This window comes from Gorilla gorilla, chromosome 15 (genome assembly GCF_029281585.2).
Source record: "Gorilla gorilla gorilla isolate KB3781 chromosome 15, NHGRI_mGorGor1-v2.1_pri, whole genome shotgun sequence".
Lineage (NCBI taxonomy): Eukaryota > Metazoa > Chordata > Mammalia > Primates > Hominidae > Gorilla > Gorilla gorilla.
The window spans coordinates 87665345-87684375 of record NC_073239.2 but is presented as its reverse complement, the minus strand read 5'-3'; the positions used below and the strand labels follow the sequence as shown (position 1 = coordinate 87684375).

General features: G+C 44.6%; 1 protein-coding gene across 3 annotated transcripts in view; it reads left to right on the top strand.

Moving 5' to 3' along the window:
* MAP3K9 (mitogen-activated protein kinase kinase kinase 9) overlaps positions 1 to 19031 on the top strand; it is an 86531-nt gene that overhangs the window by 6636 nt on the left and 60864 nt on the right. For all 3 annotated transcript variants that reach the window (XM_031001861.3, XM_031001860.3, XM_055362215.2), the window contains exon 2: positions 1834 to 2247. In XM_031001861.3, coding sequence (XP_030857721.1) covers positions 1834 to 2247 — 414 coding nt within the window. The remainder of the gene's footprint in view (positions 1 to 1833; positions 2248 to 19031) is intronic.

The window sequence follows — 19031 nt, the reverse complement described above, 5'->3', positions numbered from 1 at the left end:
ACATGAAAATCAGAGGGGTCAAATATCCAAACCATATCAAGTAGATTTTTTTTCCATTTTATTTCAAGGATCTCTTGGTTACCTACAAAATGTTTGGCATGGCAAGTGCAGTGGTGAATAGGGCAGACATAATCTCGGCCCTTGTGTGTCTCATAATCTGGCCTGGACAATAGGCATTGAACAAGTAATTAAGTAATTATAACCTTGATGCCTCTTGTGGAATGGAAACTGCCATGGAAGTGTTTGATAGGGGCGTGACCTCATTTGGTCTTGGTGATGGAGAAGTTCCACTATGAAACTGATATTTAAGACCTGAGGTATGAGTATGAATCAGCCAGGTAAAGACAAAAGAAAAAAGAAGATAGAGAACAGGGTTTCATGCAAGAAACAAAACACACTTTGCTCATATAGCACTTAGCACCACATGTAGCTCGCTTTATAATCACTGGCAGCTATTATTATCTACCCATGAAAGCCTTTCCACACACAACAAAATATATAATCAAGTACCTTAGGTTCAAACTCTGGATTTGGGAAGGAGAATAATTGGTTGGGATACTAGGTGGGATACTGGGATCATCAGGGCTTGAACTGAGGCACAGATGACTGCTGGAGTAAGATATCTCTTATGAGGCTCCTTTCCCATGTTTCAGTCTCCGGGTCCAGGTAGAACCAAGTTCTGAAAGTCTCCCAAATTGACTGCGTACTCCCTATATTCACTGCTGCTGAGGTTCAGACCTCTGAGCTGCAAGGCCTCCTTAGGGGGTCCTTTTGCTGTTGGGTCTGTGTCCTCCAGGTTAGTTTCCAGTGGCTGCCAGAGTTGATTTCCTTTCTAAATTACAGGTCTAACAACATTCCTTTTCTGAAAGACACATGACTCCTCTTGTTTACAATGTGATGTTCAAGCCCCTCAGAATGGCTTTAAAGACATTTCCTGGCCTGGTTACCCTCAACAAGGCTTTGAGCCTCGTCTCCAATCCTGATGCACATGACCTGGCCACAGCAGACTCCCTGGAGGTCCTAATATACCGTATACTTCCTACTCCATGTTCTTGGCTCCTGTCCTTCCCTCTGCCTGATTGTCCTTCCCTGCCCTGATTTCCTTCATCGCCTGAGATCTCTCCCACTCACCCTTTAGGGCCCATTTCAAATGTTGCCTTCCCTGAGATTCCTTTCCCCACTCACCCCCTTAGTGCTCTGTGCTGCTGTGGGAGCTAGTGATTTTCCTAAGCCTCTAATCATACTTCTGCAGAAGCTCTTCTCATCCTATGGTTTGGTTGTTGGGTGTCTGCCTTGGCACTGAGTTGGGTGCTTCTCACCACTGAGTACACAGTAAAGCTGAGTAAGTCTCAAAGAAAGGATCTCGGCCAGGTGCAGTGGCTCATGCCTGTAATCCCAGCACTTTGGGAGGCCAAGGCAGGAGGATTGCTTGAGCTCAGGCGTTCAAGACCAGCCTGGGCAACATGGCAAAACCCCATCTCTATATTTAAATGTATTTTAAAGGAAGAAAGAAAAAAAAAAGGGCCTCTCCCATATTCCCTTTAGTGACAATAGTTGGTTTTGGTACAGGATTCTGCATGATTTTCCAGGTGGGATTTTTTTTCATGAATGTTTATAGAATGCCTACCATGTGCTGACTGTCACTAAGGAAAATGCAAAGGAAAATAAGTTGATTGCAGTTCCTGCCCTTATGGAATTTGCTTTATAATGGGGAGACAGAAAGGCCCAGTAAACAGACAACTTGCCATGTTTACCCACTCAGGTAAATGAAAGGTTAAATACAATGTTTTCAAGATGTTTTTGACTTGCTTCTTTTTTTCTTCCCTTTCTCAGTGTTAGAAATTGATTTTGCGGAGCTCACCTTGGAAGAGATTATTGGCATCGGGGGCTTTGGGAAGGTCTATCGTGCTTTCTGGATAGGGGATGAGGTTGCTGTGAAAGCAGCTCGCCACGACCCTGATGAGGACATCAGCCAGACCATAGAGAATGTTCGCCAAGAGGCCAAGCTCTTCGCCATGCTGAAGCACCCCAACATCATTGCCCTAAGAGGGGTATGTCTGAAGGAGCCCAACCTCTGCTTGGTCATGGAGTTTGCTCGTGGAGGACCTTTGAATAGAGTGTTATCTGGGAAAAGGATTCCCCCAGACATCCTGGTGAATTGGGCTGTGCAGATTGCCAGAGGGATGAACTACTTACATGATGAGGCAATTGTTCCCATCATCCACCGCGACCTTAAGTCCAGCAACAGTGAGTATGAAGAGATGGGGCTGGAGGGGCTCAGAGCAGTTGCAGATGCATCCCACGACGTCAGTAGGAGTGGACTTCTAATGGAACCTTAGAGGGCAGTGAAACCCCTTGCTTAAACACATTCCATCCTTGAATGGAGATGTAGGAGGTGAGATGAGTGCCAAGAAAGATTGGTTTAGGAAGAGAGGAAAGAGGCGCCTGAGGAGTTTGGGATAATTTTGAGCTTTTTTTTTTTAGCAGTCTAGAGTGGCCTTCCCTACTATTTTTCCACATATCAGAATGTGTAATTCTGATATGCTGTGCACAAAACTTGTGGGAAGTGTGAATATTATCACAAAAGGGATTTTCCTCTTTGTGGAACAAGAGGTAGAGCAAGCCTTTATTATCTGTTTGAATGTTTACGTAAACACCTCAACTTGAGATACCCATCACAGTACAGACTATAAGAAGAGAATGCTATTCTTTAAACTGTGAGCTGATTCAGATGGTGATGTCCATTTGGAGAGCATGACTTCCTGGTAATATCACCAACCTCCTGGTAGCCCAAGGGTGGTATTAATTAAATGCCATAATTACCTAGTGTTTAATAGCAGGGAACTGAGAAGCAACTCTTTATTAAACATCCAGAATCCATAAACTGGATTTAAAGCAAGTGTTAAATATTAAATGGTGAGTTGGTAGAAGCTCCAGTCCTTCACGTTGGCTGACTCAGCAGGGCTAGGAATACGCTTCTTTTCTGTAGTAGTTTGTGCTCTCTCTCGCCTAAACTGGGTGGTAAAGAGGACACAATTGCATAATGGTATGTACTTAAAATCACCTGGAGCATCCTGTCCCAGAGAGGAGGGCATTTGAGCATCCTGTCCCAGAGAGGAGGGCATTTGAGTTGAAGGACTTTGGTTGGGGGGGTAGCATGGGCTCCCAGGGACTTCACTCTCTTTGCATCCTTCAGCTTTGAGCCTGGAAATCCTTCAGACTTTGTTTTGCTCCAGGCTGTTCCAGATGTGGTTTATTTTTCTGTTGATGCTATGGTGAATCTGTTTACTTTAAAAACTACATTTTAAGGCCAGGCGCGGTGGCTCACGCCTGTAATCCCAGCACTTTGGGAGGCCAAGGCGGGCGGATCATGAGGTCAGGAGATCGAGACCATCCTGGCTAACACGGTAAAACACCGTCTCCACTAAAAATACAAAAAATTAGCCGGACATGGTGGCGGGCGCCTGTAGTCCCAGCTACTCGGGAGACTGAGGCAGGAGAATGGCGCGAACCCGGGAGGTGGAGCTTGCAGTGAGCCGAGATTGTGCCACTGCACTCCAGCCTGGGTGACAGAGCGAGACTCCATCTCAAAAAAACAAACAAAAAAAACTACATTTTAAAATTATGTAAGTAGTGGCGGGGCGCAGTGGCTCACGTCTGTAATCCCAGCACTTTGGGGAAGCTGAGGCTTGAGGGGGAAGAGGATTGCTTGAGCCCAGGAGTTTGAGACCAGCCTGGGCAACATAGTGAGACCCCATCTCTTAAAAAAAAATTATGTAAGTAGTAAGTGTCTATTGTAGAAAATTAGAAAGTGCAGCTAAAAAGGAGAGGAAGTTAACCTATAATATTTCCCTTTAGAGAGAATAACTATTACATTTGGCATATCCTTCCTGACATTTTTAAAGCATATCTGGTTTATGCATATACAAATATACATTTATCTTTTCTACCTGTGTTCTTTTCCCCCTTAATAATAGAAAAACTCCTTCTTGTAAGGGTATGGAACATTAGATATGTATTTTAGATATGATGCATGTGAAGTATTTAAGTTACGTAAAAAATCTGGTTTCTCTTTTTCCCTTTGCCATTTTCCTGTCTCTTTATCATGATGATTTTCATCCCCCCCCCAACTCAAATTCTATTCTTTAAATAAATTAAAACTTTTGGTGACTTCTTTTCAAAGTAATTTCTACCTAGAGATTGCTTTAAGTGATGGGGTAAAAAGAAGCAGATATATTGCTGGAAAATGTGATGGAGAAGCTGAATTTTCTTTATTTTACTTTTTCTAATATTTTTATCATGTTGAGAGAAGTAGGCAAAGTACTGTAAAGTTACATAATTGAACCCATTTAGAAAGTTGGGCTAGGATAACAAAGTTGTAAAAGTTAATAGTTTACTTGATGAAGTTTTGAATTTGAGTATAATTTTAAGCTCTTCATACACATTTTTACCTCTTATGAGATTTGTATTTAGGAGTGCAGGCTCTTATGCAGGAAAAGTTACCCTGTTAAGGTTCTGCTGTTTGTAGGAGAGGGCAAGAGACCTGAGTGTCATTCTGTTATTCAGGAGACAAAACTCTGGTCCTTTCTTTTTCCTTATGTGGGTTTTAGGATTGCCAAGGGGAGCCATCAGGATTGCAGAAGTTGTATAATACTTAAACATTCGGCAGTATATGAAAGGACCTTCTCAATACAGTTGATGCCCAGTAATGTTTATGGTCCATTGGACTGCATGGTTGGCGCTGATGTTGATGCTAGTTGTAAATCTTACATGTGTGGTGGGGTAGCACTTTGACGTTTGTCTGTGGGTGGATGTTTGCCAAGGATTGTATACGTCTAATATGAGACTTGATGATACCACCATTCTTACTCCATTGCAATGTGTACATGACTTGAAAATGATTGTATTTTATTTTAGTTTTATTTATTTATTTTTTTTAGAGACAGGGTCTCACTTTGTCACCCGGGCTGGAGTGCAGTGGTGTGATCTCGGCTTACTGCAACCGCCGCCTCCTGGGTTCAAGTAATTCTCCTGCCTCGGCCTCCTGAGTAGCTGGGATTACAGGAGCCTGCCACCACACCTGGCTAATTTTTGTATTTTTAGTAGAGGTGGGGTTTCTCCATGTTGGCCAGCCTGGTCTCGAACTCCTGACCTCAGGTGATCCACCCGCCTCAGTCTCTCAAAGTTCTGGGACTACAGGTGTGAGCCAGTGCACCCAGCCTTTTTTTAAAAAATTTTATTATTATTATTATTATTTTAATAGAGACGGGAGTCTTGCTTTGTGGCCCAGGCTTAAAATTATCTTAGAAGTGTTATGCCGCTTCTTTGCCCATTGCCTCCAGCTTGGGAGCCATAACTTCTTTGTATTTTATAGACTTGGGAACACTGGTTTGTTTTCCTTGCTTTTGTTAAGGGTTCCAGAGAATTGGATTTTGGTCATTGTCATGTGAGGGGAGAATACTAGGAATTATATGTGTTAGTTGACTTTGACCATTCGAGAAAAGAGTATGTATACACAGGAGCTGTCTTTGTGGGAAAGAGAAAGCAGTTGATGATAAACGCCTAGCTGTTAGAAAGGTTCAGTAAAAAGTGTCTTATTAAAATGTTTTTTTATCTTGGTCATCTACTTTAAAAAGTCATTTGCAGTTTACTGGCAGTGAAACGCGTATGGCATATAGTATCCCATGTTGATATAGAATCTGCATTGAGTTTAGATTGACCGTACGTAGCCCGAAAAGCCAAACAAAATAACAGCGGCTAAACAAGGTCTACATTGACTTGTCTTTGAAAAGAAGCCCGGAGGATTTTAGGGCAGCTCCATATTGTCGTCTGGGACCCAGGCTCCTATTTTTTACTCCCTCATCCCAGTACTTGGCTTCCATCCTCGTTGTCACCCTGTGGTCCAGATGGCTGCTGGACTGCCAGTTATGAGGTCCAAGTCACAGGCCTGAAGGAGGAGGGGAAGCAGAAGCACAGAAAAGGTGCCCCATGTGGCTGAGTTGGCTCCCATTAATCTCCCAGAAGTCCAGCATGGCGTATGTGCTTGTGTTAATTGGACAGAGTGTGGTCGCCTGGCCATCACTCGCTGGAGAGGAGACAGGGAGATGGAGGCTTTTATGCTGGGTGTCATTGAACCCAGCTGAGAATCAGGATCTGTTATCAAGGAAGAGCATTGCCACTAAGGAATTGGCAGCTAGCAGTCTTACCATGGAATCTTAATGCAGGACATGCATCGGTATGAACTATTACCTCAGATGTCTAGCATCATACAGCCAAACAAGTTTAGCCAGGCCCTGGGACGTGTGGCTCAGACCCCTGGCTTAACTACTGGTTTATGCTACTTTACCACATCACATCATTAACTTAAGCATCACACCCTAAAACTACTTGTAAAAAGCCTCTGGCTATAAAAATGGATTTATGTGTCTCTTTTCCATCAAATTGGGGAAAACCAGTTACGTGATTGTTAGCAAACACATTGTTGAAAGATGGTCTTAAATGGAAAGGTTGTCCTTTTGGGGGCAGGTAGATGGACTTCAGGATTTTGTATAGTAGGTGGCTTGGTGTAACGGCATTGGGCAGAAGAGCAGTTTAATAGTGGCCATTAAAAGTTGTATAAGTGGCCAGGCGTGGTGGCTCACGCCTGTAATACCAGCATTTTGGGAGGCTGAGGGAGGAGGATCACCCGAGGTCGGGAGTTCAAGACCAGTCTGGCCAACATGGTGAAACCCCATCTCTACTAAAATACAAAAATTAGCCGGGGGTGGTGGTGGGCGCCTGTAATCCCAGCTACTTGGGAGGCTGAGGCAGAATCATTTGAACCCGGGAGGCAGAGATTGCAGTGAGCTAAGATTGTGCCACTGCACTCCAGCCTGGGTGACAGAGCCAGACTCTGTTCAAAAAAAAAGAAAAAAGAATGAAAAAAGTTAAATAAGTAAAGATATCAATATTCAAGTAATATGAAAAAGCTTTGGAAAGTAAAAACATTGAAAGTGAAAGTATTCTTATTACTTTTATATTCATATTAAATAACTCTTTCCTTCTCTTAGAAAATACAGAAAAGGGCTGGGCACAGTGGCTTAAGCCTGTAATCCCAGCACTTTGGGAGGCTGAGGTGGGCGGATCTCTTGAGCCTAGGAGTTTGAGACCAGCCTAAGCAACACAACGAAATCCCGTCTCTGCAAAAAATACAATAAAATCTAGCTGGGTGTGGTGGTGCATGCCTGTGGACCCAACTACTTGGGAGGCTGAGGTGGGAGGATCGCTTGAGCCTGGAAAGTTGAGGCTGCAGTGAGCAGTGATTGTAACATTGCACTCCATCCTGGGCGACAGAGTGAGACTCTGTCTCAAAAAAAATAAATAAATAAAAGAAAAAGAGAGGCTGGGCATGGTGGCTCACGCCTGTAATCCCAGCACTTTGGGAGGCTGAGGTGGGCAGATCACGAGGTCAGGAGTTCAAGACCAGCCTGGCCATCATAGTGAAACCCCATCTCTACTAAGAACAAACAAAAAAAACAGCCGAACATGGTGGCATGCGCCTGTAGTCCCAGCTACTCAGGAAGCTGAGGCAAGAGAATCACTTGAACCCGGGAGGCAGAGGTTGTGGTGAGCCAAGATTGAGCCACTGCACTCCAGCCTGGGCAACAGAGTGAGTCTCTATCTCAAAAAAAAAAAAAAAAAAAAAAGGAAAAGAAAAAGAGGCCGGTCACGGTGGCTCGTTCTTGTAATCCCAGCACTTTGGGAGGCCGAGACAGGTGGATCATGAGGTCAGGAGATCGAGACCATCCTGGCTAACACAGTGAAACCCCATCTCTACTAAAAATACAAAAAATTAGCCGGGCATGGTGGTACGTGCCTGTAGTTCGAGCTACTCGGGAGGCTGAAGCAGGAGAATTGTTTGAACCCAGGAGGCAGAAGTTGCAGTGAGCCGAGATCGCATCACTGCACTCCAGCCTGGGTGACAGAGTGAGACAACATCTTGGGAAAAAAAAAAAAAAAAAAAAAAGAAAAGAAAAAGAAAACAGAAAAACAGGGGTAAAAACACTGTGTGTTTTTCCAGTTTTTCTGTGCATTTTTGCATGTTTATTTTTACCCGTAGATAACAGCCTAACAAAAATATTGCTTGTAGCATGCGTTTCTCCTCCCTCTGTCAGTGTGTTGTCAGCTTGTGGCCCTAGTCACTACACTCTTGCCTGCACACTCCTGTTGGACAGCTGGGGTATTTCATTGTTGTTCTGTGTGGCCTAGTGCTTTAGTTTCATATAATTGGGAATAACGTCATTCTGCTCACAAGGCCACAGCATCCACTTTGCATTAATGTTTGATTTATCCCCTGCCTGTACCTTCTCTGGGTTTCAACCAACTCATTCTTAACTTTATAGCTGAAAGAGCAGAGGTGAGTGGTGAACTGTATTTGGTTTGGGGCTAGGCACACCTGTCTTCCTCTTTTCAGATGTCAGCTTAAATGATCATGAGATCTTTGCTGCCTTCTCTTCTTCTAGAGGCACTTTCTTCTTTAGCCAAGCTGGTCTCCCCTTTCCTCCTTGCTGGCAGGGGTGCCCTCGCCTCATCTCTCTGCCTGTCCAACCCTTCCGCAGTTTTCTGTGCTCAGTTCAAACCTGGCTGCTTCTGGTAGCCCATCACATATCCTTGCTGTAGTCAGTGCTAAGTCATCATTTGATGAATGTGTATTACCTGGTAGTTCGTAGAAGAATATTGGAGTGACAAGAGACTAGAACCCCTGGTCTAATGGCTGCAAGTTCAACTGCCATCCAGCCAGGGTGAGTCAATTTAAAGCGCTGGTAGGCATTCACAGGCCATAACGAAACAAAACACCGTGCTGGCCTGTAAGCCAACCTGCCAAGTTACACAACCTGGCCTCTTTTTTTGGCTATGATTTCAGGAGCATCCCTTACATCTCCAAATAGGTTTTGTGTCTTTAGCTCCCAGCATAGTTCCAGGTGCATAGTAGGGTCCTCAATAAATGTATAGATAAAAGGAATGAATGAATGAATGAATGAATGAATGAATGAAATATCATGTGAACTGGTTTACTTACGGGATCCCAAAATGTAAATGTTCCCTTTCTCTTACCCATGGGTGTCATTCAGACCTCACTTGTGTGGAATTATTTATTTATTTACTTACGGGATCCCAAAATGTAAATGTTCCCTTTCTCTTACCCATGGGTGTCATTCAGACCTCACTTGTGTGGAATTATTTATTTATTTATTTATTTTATTTTTTATTTAGTAGAGACAGGGTCTCGCCGTGTTGCCCAGGCTGGTCTTGAACTCCTGGGCTCAAGCAATCCACCTGCTTTGGTCTCCCAAACTGTTGGGATTACAGGCGTGAGCCACCAGGCCCGGCCATATGGAATTTGCTTTTCATCCTCGTTAGAATCCCCTGGCCCTTGATCCATCTTAATTGTCTGAGCCCAACCACCTGTTTTGGATGCTGGAGTGTGGTGTTGTGACAGTACATTTGTTATTAATCCCAAACGCCTCTGCCTCCTCCCCTCTTCACACTTTTCCTGATCACCAGCCCTGGCTAACTCACTGGCCCACGTCTCCACTGTAGCCAGTTGCCGGCTGCTAGTAGCTGCTGGAGCAGACCACTGCCCGGTGCTGTCGGGTCTACTCCCAGTCTGTTCTGTCCAACCTCAGTACTCCCTTTGTTCCCAACTTGGGGACTGCCTGTCACGCTCCTCATGGTGCCTGTTCCAGTTTTGTTGAATTGTTGGATTGGCTGCTCCTGTTGGAACTGGAGGTCCATGTAGCATCTCCCTCTCCAAATTCTGTTCACTTGCACCTTGTCCTCATCTCCAACCTTCTCTTGGAGTTCACAAGGTCAGGAAGCTGAAGACATGCTTTCACCAGTGTGAGGATGATAGAGATTTTGTCTTCCCCTTGGCCTCAGCTCAGCAGGCTCTAACATTCTAAGCCCTGGAGTATACCTGGACCACACACTAGCCAAAGCTCCTGACTGGTTTTCCTGTGTAGGATTTCTCATGGCTGGTGAGTTTGCTGGCTGCCAGACCTGTGGCACCCTGGGACCCACTGGATCCCACTCTCTAGTGTCGTCCTGCACGCATGGTAGAGCCCATTCTGCCTGATGGAGGAAGCAGCTAAGGCTCAGGCACCCTGGTCGGGGATGATGTGGCATTAGACTTGCCTCGAAAAAGGATGAGGCGTAGCTGTAAAAGCAGTTTTTTCCTACAAGAGAATGAAATAGGCAGGAAAACATTCCCAGAGTGGACCTGGAAGGCAGTGAAGTATCATCTGGAAAACCCAAGTCTTGGTCCTTTTTGAGAGGTAAGTAAATGACTTTTTGTATGCTTCATGGAGGCCTCTCCAAATGAAATACTTCTGGCATTACCTGGCTCAGGTACTTCTGAATTTCTCTCCCTGTTTTTTTCCTTAGTCAGGTCCTTTGGTGGTTTTTGCCACATGTTCCTTCTTAACAGAGAGTTGGAGGATGATGGATGTGTTCTGAGGATTTTCCCAGGCAAAAGTGTACAAGCGCTCAGAGAATTGGATTTATCTTTTGGTTGCAGGAGGCTATGCCAGAGGTTAGCTAGCAGCCACCTGGCATGTCTCAGAGCATCCTGTTCAGTTGATGGGTAGCGTTTCCTATGAATACAGAGACATGTTCTGCAAGCCAAAATAAATACGTAAGTGAATAAAGCTGAAATGAAGCAAATAACCAGCCGGGTGAACAGGACTCAGCAGAAGAAACCATTGAGGCCGGAGATCTGACTTGCAAGTCCTGTTGCATCTTTCGGTTCTTGAACATGGTTTGGGAACCTTGCCTTTCCCTTTTGTCCTGTGCCTTTGTGGCCATCTCCTGCACAAAGTTGGTTTTCTTTTATGGGCCAGTCTAAGTCCTGGTGTTAAGAATACAGCAGGAAACAAAAACAGACACGGGCCCTCGTCTCCAGGAGCTCCCTGTGGGGTCAGGGGGAAGGACCTTGATCAGAATAAAGTGGCACAAAATGTAAAGTCAAGACTGTGGTGAGTACCATGAGCATGGCTGATAACGGGACATGCCTCGAGAGGAGTGCTGGAGAATTCTCTGAGGAAGTTTTGTTTCCGACGTGATCTGAGAGAGGCAAGAGTGGAGACAAAGTGGAAAGGGAAGGTGGGGGCAAGGAGGTTCCAGGCAGTGAGGCCAGCAGGCCCAGTGCCCCGTACAGTGTGGCCTCCTGGGAGGCAAATTGTGTGCTTGGATTCTCTTGCCTCCATCCTTTCCTGTGGTTGGTGGAGAAGGATTCATAAGGGGAATGGATCTCTTTGTGGGCCACGTGCCTTCATTTCCCAGCGGTTGCTCTAGAGTCCTGCCTGCCTCTTCTTCCTATTTCATCACCGTGGAGGTTCTCTGCAGCTTACTCAGTGGGGCAGCAAGTAGCTCAGGACACCAGGCAACTTTTAAGCTCTCATAATGCTGTGCTGGAGTTGGAGCAGAAGCTTGTGCTGTATGAAGGGCCTTGGTTGGGGTTTCTGGACTATGAGCTTTTAGTTGCAGAAAACAGCCTTGGTGAGGGGTTGAGTTCAGGGCAAGAAAGGCTTTGAAAGGCGTGTGGGGTCTGATTTCCAGATGAATATTTAGTCTCTTCCTCTTTGATCTGTTTCCTCTGATTTGAGCCACTATTGCCTTGAAAGTAAATAATACATTTTATTGTATCTTCCCTTCCCCACATCCCTCCCAACCAAACCTGGTAAGAGCTAGGTATTGACCACAGTTTGCAGGTGGTCTGTGGCACGGTCATTGCTCAGGTTCAAGATTTGTCCTTCAGGATCTCTGAGGAGATGAGAGAAGAGCCTGCCTATTTCTCCTTTCCTCCGCATCTCTTGGAAAATTTTCCATTCCTTAACCTGGTTCTTCACCTTGTTTTGATGATGTAGCTCAGGGTCACTTATGGATGGCACACAAAGCAGTGATGTCAGTGGTCTGGTTGAGTCAGGAGAAAAATGTAGCTTCTATCCCAGGTCCAGGGAGCCCAGGTCTTTACTGTGGAGTCCCCTTCAATACCCCTGACAGCCTCTTGTAGAACCACACTTTGTTCCTCTTATAATGTAAAGATTAGCATAGGGCCAGGGAACCATGCAAAATGGTTCCATGCAAAATGTGGATACATTCATTTTGGAGGGAAAAGGTCAGGGCTCTTATTATTGTAAGACTCAGAGAAGGTTATGAATCAATATCATTACAGATAACTTAAATTGGGCATCTGTGTAAGAGGTGTTCTGGTGCAGTGGAAAGAACATGGGCCCCAGGGCTGTCCTTGACACTGACTGGCTGGGTGGCCTTGGGCACGTCTGTGATCTCTCTGGACCTCAGATTCTTCATCTGCAAAATGAGGGGTTTGGACAGGTGGTCTCTGAGGTCCTGCCCAGGACTTAAAGCATGAATGTCTGTGTGTTTGGGAATGTTAGTGACTACACGGTTTGTCTGCCTGTGCATGTCAGGCTGCTATGTGCTCAGGTTCCCCACTTCGGGGCTTGTTCTGGCTTGGGCTGAATCTCCTGAAAGGGAATCTTTGCCGAGTGGTTTAGTGGAGAAAACAGTTGACAGGAGCCCACAAGTGGTCCCCTTCCCCCACTGCTGCTCAGGGCATGACAGATGGCCTTGCTGAGAGAAGATGCTCTGGTCACATGAACCATCCTGGAGATTCACAATAATCCAAGGACAGCCTTCCTCCTAGAAGCAGGACACAGTTAGTCGCCTGCTACTCTGTCCTTGGAGCTAAGCAAGGGGCATCCTGGTGTCTCGGAGCTTTGCTGCTGCTTTGATTTACACTTGCTTCCTGCTCACTTTTTTGAAACAACATAGGGCTTTTCCAGGTGGGGCTCAAGGTCACTTAGGCGACTTTAATTGTGTGCCTCATATATCCCCACTGACCAACAGAATAACAGGAAGAACATGTCCCCTGTGTGATCCACTGTACTGTAAGAGTGAGACATATACATTAGACATATTAAAAGCTGTGGGTTGCATGTCCCTTTCCCTCCTAACTTCCCTAAAGTTTTTGCTCTCTATAGGAAACTTGAAGGTTTTGATCTGAGAAGAAAGCATTTTCCCCTTAAGATTGGTTTTGGGAACCACCGTGGTCTAATGGAAGAAACACTGGCTTGGGAGTTAGATAGACTTGGATTTAAGCTACTTCTTGAGCACTTGACATTGGGCACGTGGCCAACCTCTTGGAGTCACAGGAAATCTCATCCGTAAAATATGAACAACACAGAAATGAGCAGTACTGTTTTAAGATGATATGAGCTATTATGTGTCAGTATCACACAGGCACTGCATTCAGTAAATGGCACTGTGCTTTTTTTCCTTTCTAAGGAGTAGGAGAAACTTCTTTCCATTCCTTGTTATTTTAGTTGCACACAGGATATGGCTGAATTTCCCTTTTTAAAGTGGTGCAAGAGGATTTTAGGCAGCCCTGAGTAGCCCTCTCCTAAGCCAGCCAGGCATAGTTTTACTATTCCCACCGAAACAGGCAGATTTAATTCTGCTGAAGCCCCTGAAAGGGATTGAGCCCCACCAGCCCCTTCTAACTGTGCAAAAGCCTCTTGTGGAAACGGCCCGTGCGTCTTGAACCCTCTGGACTCAGCCTTAACTCGAAGTGCTTGGTCCTCTGAAAAATGCAGCCTCGTCCTGTCTGTTACAGCCTTTGGCTTGATTGAATGGGACAGCTGGCCAGTTTTATGGCTCTGCTGGACTCTCAGTTGATAATTAAAATGCTTTTGCCCCAGGAGGAAGGCAATATATTTCTTTCCCTCCCTTCTCTGCTGCATTAGTCTGCTTTTTTCACATCTTCTCCTGGCCTCCCTATGTCAACTTAGCTTTCTTGTTACACAGCGTCATTTAAGATTCTGGAGTATTCAGGGTGGGTTGAAGAGATTTTATTTTGAGTTTTGTGGTCTTGTTTTGGAAGGTAAACGGAGCATGTCTGGCCCTTTTTCATCTCTGTATAAGAGCTTTGTTTCCTACAGCTACTCTCTAAATCTGATTGTGTCCAGCACTTAGTAGGTCCTTAAGAAATGTTTATAGTTTTGATAATCACAGATTCTGGCACTGTGTCTTTCCCATACATACCTCCTTCCCGCATAGACATTCTCCAAACAACACCACACCTCTTCTCCTTTAGAGCCCTCATTTAGGATGTGAACCCTCTCTTCTTTTGGAGATGAGCCCATGTGAACTGTGGGTGAAACTGGATTTGAGTCTTACCTGACTCTGTTACTTGCTAGCTAAGGACCTTGAGCAAATGATACACCCTCTGTGGCTTAGCTTTTGCAGATGTAAAGCGGGAATAATGATAATACCACCGATCTCCTCTTATGGGGTAGAAGTGAGGATTAAATAAGATCATCTAGGTGAAGTTCTTAGGAGTGCCTGGCACGTAATAAGCACCCAGTATATTGATCATTTTAATTATAATTCCATCTGCTACACTTATTCCCTTAGTATTTAGATCACAATTGGTGATTATATTTTTGGGTGGTATCTTTTGTCTTGTACTTGCATTTTCATTGTTTTAGTCATATTCTTTCCAGTTGTACTGTAGAATATAAAAAATTCAAAATGTAGTGGATACACATGGGTAAAAATAGGACAAAATTGAAATACAAAGAAAAGTCTGTCTCCAGAAAAAGAGAGAGAGAAAAAAGAAAAGTCTCTGTCCTTCCCCCGCTAAACCCTAAGTTTACTTCTTAGAGGCAAATGCGATTAAGTATCTTTTTGTCTCTGATAACTTTTTTTCTATGAAAACATAGAAATCCCAATAGAATTCTTGACAGCAGAGGTGTTGCTGTTTTTCTTCCCTTCATCTTCCCTTGCTCCCCCCGTCTCTCTCTCCCCTCACATCATCCCTAGTATAGGACTTCGCATGTAGCAGCCCAGGTGTTTGGTGGCAATTCCAATGTGGCCAACCAAAAAATCGTTTTGTTTGTGTGTTTTTTTTTGTCCCTAGTTCCTTTCCGGATGGACTCAAACACTTTTACTGAATGAGCTTTGTTTGTTCTCTTCAAGCCTTTGCTTTTATATATCTATTTCGTAAACTTTTCAGGAGCTTGGGACCCTAGAGGAAGGTGTTCCTTGGAGTAGCTTGTAAAGTCAGAAGCCCAATGTGTGTCTTTGGAATTGTCCAGCTGTGAAGGTACTGACTGTCCATCCATCCCTTGGAGCAGGTTTGGGAGTGGGGCCCATTGCAGCAGGGGGGCATCAGGATGCTGGCAATGACTGATCTTTTTTTTTTTTTTTTTTTTTTGAGACAGAGTCTTGTACTGTTGCCCGAGCTGGTGTGCAGTGGTGCCATCTCAGCTTGCTGCAACCTCTGCCTCTGAGGTTCAAGTGATTCTCCTGCCTCAGCCTCCCAAGTAGCTAGGATTACAGGTGCCCGCCACCACGCCCAGCTAGTTTTTTGTATTTTTAGTAGAGACGGGGTTTTACTATGTTGGCCAGGCTGGTCTCAAACTCCTGACCTTGTGATCCACCCGTCTTGGCCTCCCAAAGTGCTAGGATTACAGGTGTGAGCCACTGCGCCTAGCCAGTGACTGATCTTATAGTTAAGATCTTTCTCTGCAAATCCTTGTGACTGCAAGCTGATGTGGCTTATGAGGCAATATAACAGGAAAAAGTATCATTGAAAAAGGAAAAAAAATAGTTATGCTAGATTCCAGTGTGCAGATACAACTGTTTTCATCTTTATATTTGGCTTTCCTATTCTTATCTATATACCTCATCTCCTCCTGCTGTTTTATTCACGGTGTACATGCCATCTGGACACTTAAAATTTGTTTTTGTTTCTGCATTCTGTTAACCTTCAGGGTCCAAGAGGAAGGAGGATGCCTTAATCGGTGAGTACCAAGAAAAACCAAAAAACTAAAAATAAAAACAATAAATAAGAGGAAGGAGAAAAGGACTGTGGTTAGGGAAAATAGCGATAGATTTTGGATTCTGGTCATTCTTGACTTTCTTTTTTGCTTATAGATATGATTAGAGCTTACTGGAACCTTACAGTTGTGAACCAGAGAAGCTGAGTGACTTGTCTAAGGTCATCCTGATACTCATGATAGTGTTCCTTCTTTTAGCCTGACAATGGAACACTGTTACTCTGCCAGGCTTTCCAGCTAGGACCAAAGTATTTCAGACAACAGTGGAAACAGGATCTGTACCCCATTCGAGGAACCAGGGTGACAATTTCCTTGTAAGGTCCCAAGGTCAAAGTTTGGGGTGAAGTCAGTGTTTTTCCTGGTTACTAACATGAACTCGGTCTTTGGTATGTTATGTAGAAGGATAACAGTGTTCAGTATTCTTCCAGGTGGTACAATTTTTAGGAAGAGAAGAATAATAAAAACATTTTTTATTTCTTAAGCGGTAGACTCCTGGCCCCCTGTGCTTAGAGACAGGAATCCCCGCTGAGAGATAGATGGGAATCCTGGAGTGGATTGTTAATAATCTCCCTGCTATTGGCACAGTTGTGTGATAGAGAGTTGTTTTCCCCTCTCCCCTGCCTTAGGAGACCTACCCTTACTAAGTATTTGGATTAAATTAATAATAAAGTAGCTTGCTTTGCCCAAATGCACAGCAGCTAGTGACAAGGGGAGATGCCACATCACATCCCATGGATGGCAATGGAAAATCAACTAAGGACTTAAAATTTTCCCACATAAGCTTCAGATGATTTAAGATTATTAGTGTAACCTGACATTATCTGATACTCTCCTTGGCTTATTATTCATGGTGACAGTAATACATGGCCCTCATTTCCTTCATCCCCCAAATAGTCCTAGAGGTAGTAGAAAGAGTATGGTAGTCCCCTCTTATCTGCCATTTCACTCTCCCTGTTTTTAGTTACTCATAGTCAACTGTGGTCCAGAAATATTACATGGAACATTCTAGAAATAACGATTCATAAGTTTTAAATTGCACACCATTCTGAGTAGCGCAATGAAGTCTCACGCCTTCCCACCCCTTCCTGCGTGGGATGTGAATCACATCCTGTCCAGCATGTCCACACTGGGTGTACTACCTGCCCATTAGTCATCCACATGGTCTGTCCTGACATCCAACCATTGACATTGTCACAACGCAATGATCCCGGGTCATCCAAAGCAGACGATCCTCTGACTACACATCAGAAGGTTGGGAGTACCGAACACTGTGTCACTGTGTCACCTCGCCTATGTCATCTACCGCACTTCATCTCATCACGTACGCATTTTTTCATCTCATAACGTCACAAGAAGGGCGAATACAGTACAAGATCTTTTCAGAGAGAGAGAGAAACCACATTAATAAAACTTTTCTTATAGTATAGTTGTTCTATTTTATTGTTAGTGTTAATCTCTTACTGTGCCTAATTTATAAATTAAACTTTATCATAGGTATGAATGTATAGGAAAAAACAGTATATACAGGGTTCTATCCATGGATTGGGGCATCCACTGGGGATCCTGGAATGTGTCCCCTGAAGATAAGGAGGGACTACTGTAATCATGCTTTGTATTTGGTCCTTTAGAATTTTATTTGAAACAGTATCTACCTGAGGTACTCCAGGAAGAGGTGGTAGTATCCCCATTTTATAACAGAGGAAGCTGAGGCTCAGGGAGGTTTAACAATGCCCTGCCCAAGAACACATAGCTAGAGAATGATAGGGCCTGGACTCAAATACCAGGCTCTTGAGTGCTTGCATGGTTTTCTTTCTGCTCTGCTTGTTGGGAACAGACTGCAATAGGAGATCCTCCTCTAGCACCTTGTTCTGCAGGACGGACCCTGTGACTCACCAGAGTCTGGGTGCAACAGGGCTAGACCTGGACATTAAACCTGGTCTTAGGGACTTTGTGGGGTAGATCATCCCCACATTTGGAACTACAGATAGGGGATCCTTTATTTCTCCAACCTAGGACCTCTGGTACCTCCAGACCTGATGGTCCTAAAATGCACAAGACCTGAGAGCTAGTTTCTCATTTCTCTTTTCCCCAGGGCCCCTCCAAAAGCACAATTTGAACCTCAGCCATCCTTCTGTAGCCTCAGGTTTGCTTCTTCTTCCATCTCACTCACTCTGTCTCCCAGGCTGGAGTACAGTGGCCTCCACTTCCCGGGTTCAAGCAGTTCTCCTGCCTCAGCCTCCTGAGTAGCTGGGATTACTGACGCCTGCCACCACACCTGGCTAATTTTTGTATTTTCAGTAGAGATGGGGTTTCAACATATTGGCCAGGCTGGTCTTGAACTCCTGTCCTCAAGTGATCTGCCCACCTCGGCCTCCCAAAGTGCTGGGATTACAGGCATGAGCCACCGTGCCCGGCTTCAGCTTTGCTGCTTGTTAGTGTTTGTCCTGAACCAAAATTGTGCTTGCATACAGCTGCCCAGAAGTTGGGCCATCGCAAAAGCTTCCATGTTATTGGGCTCTTGTGCTTACTTGTGTTTGTGTTGTGGTTTTGTTTTTTATTTTATTTTATTTATTTTAGTATTTTTTTTTTGTTTTGAGACAGAGTTTTGCTCTTGTTTGCCAGGCTGGAGTGCAGTGGCGCGATCTCAGCTTGCTGCAGCCTCCACCTCCCGGGTTCAAGCGATTCTTCTGCCTCAGCCTCCCAAATAGCTGGGATTACAGGCATGCACCACCATGCCCAGCTAGTTTTGTATTTTTAGTAGAGGTGCAATTTCACCATGTTGGTCAAGCTGGTCTCGACCTCCTGACTTCAGGCTATCTGCCTGCCTCGGCCTCCCAAAGTGCTGGGATTACAGGCGTGAGCCACTGCGCCTGGCCGTGGTTTGTTTTTGTTTAAACAAAAGAAGTATATATAGATTTCAGATACATTCACAGATGATTGTTCATGGAATTTAAAAAATTTTAACTAGAAAAGTAATATAAACATTCGAAAAGGGTTTGGACACGTCTGTTAATTGCAGAGCCCTGTGTGGTTATTCAGATGCCATGTCTTTCAGCTCTGTGTAGTCTGGGAGATGAGCAGGCCCTTCTGGGGTGTTTCTTTGCAGCTGAATTTATGGCCAAATGGACCATG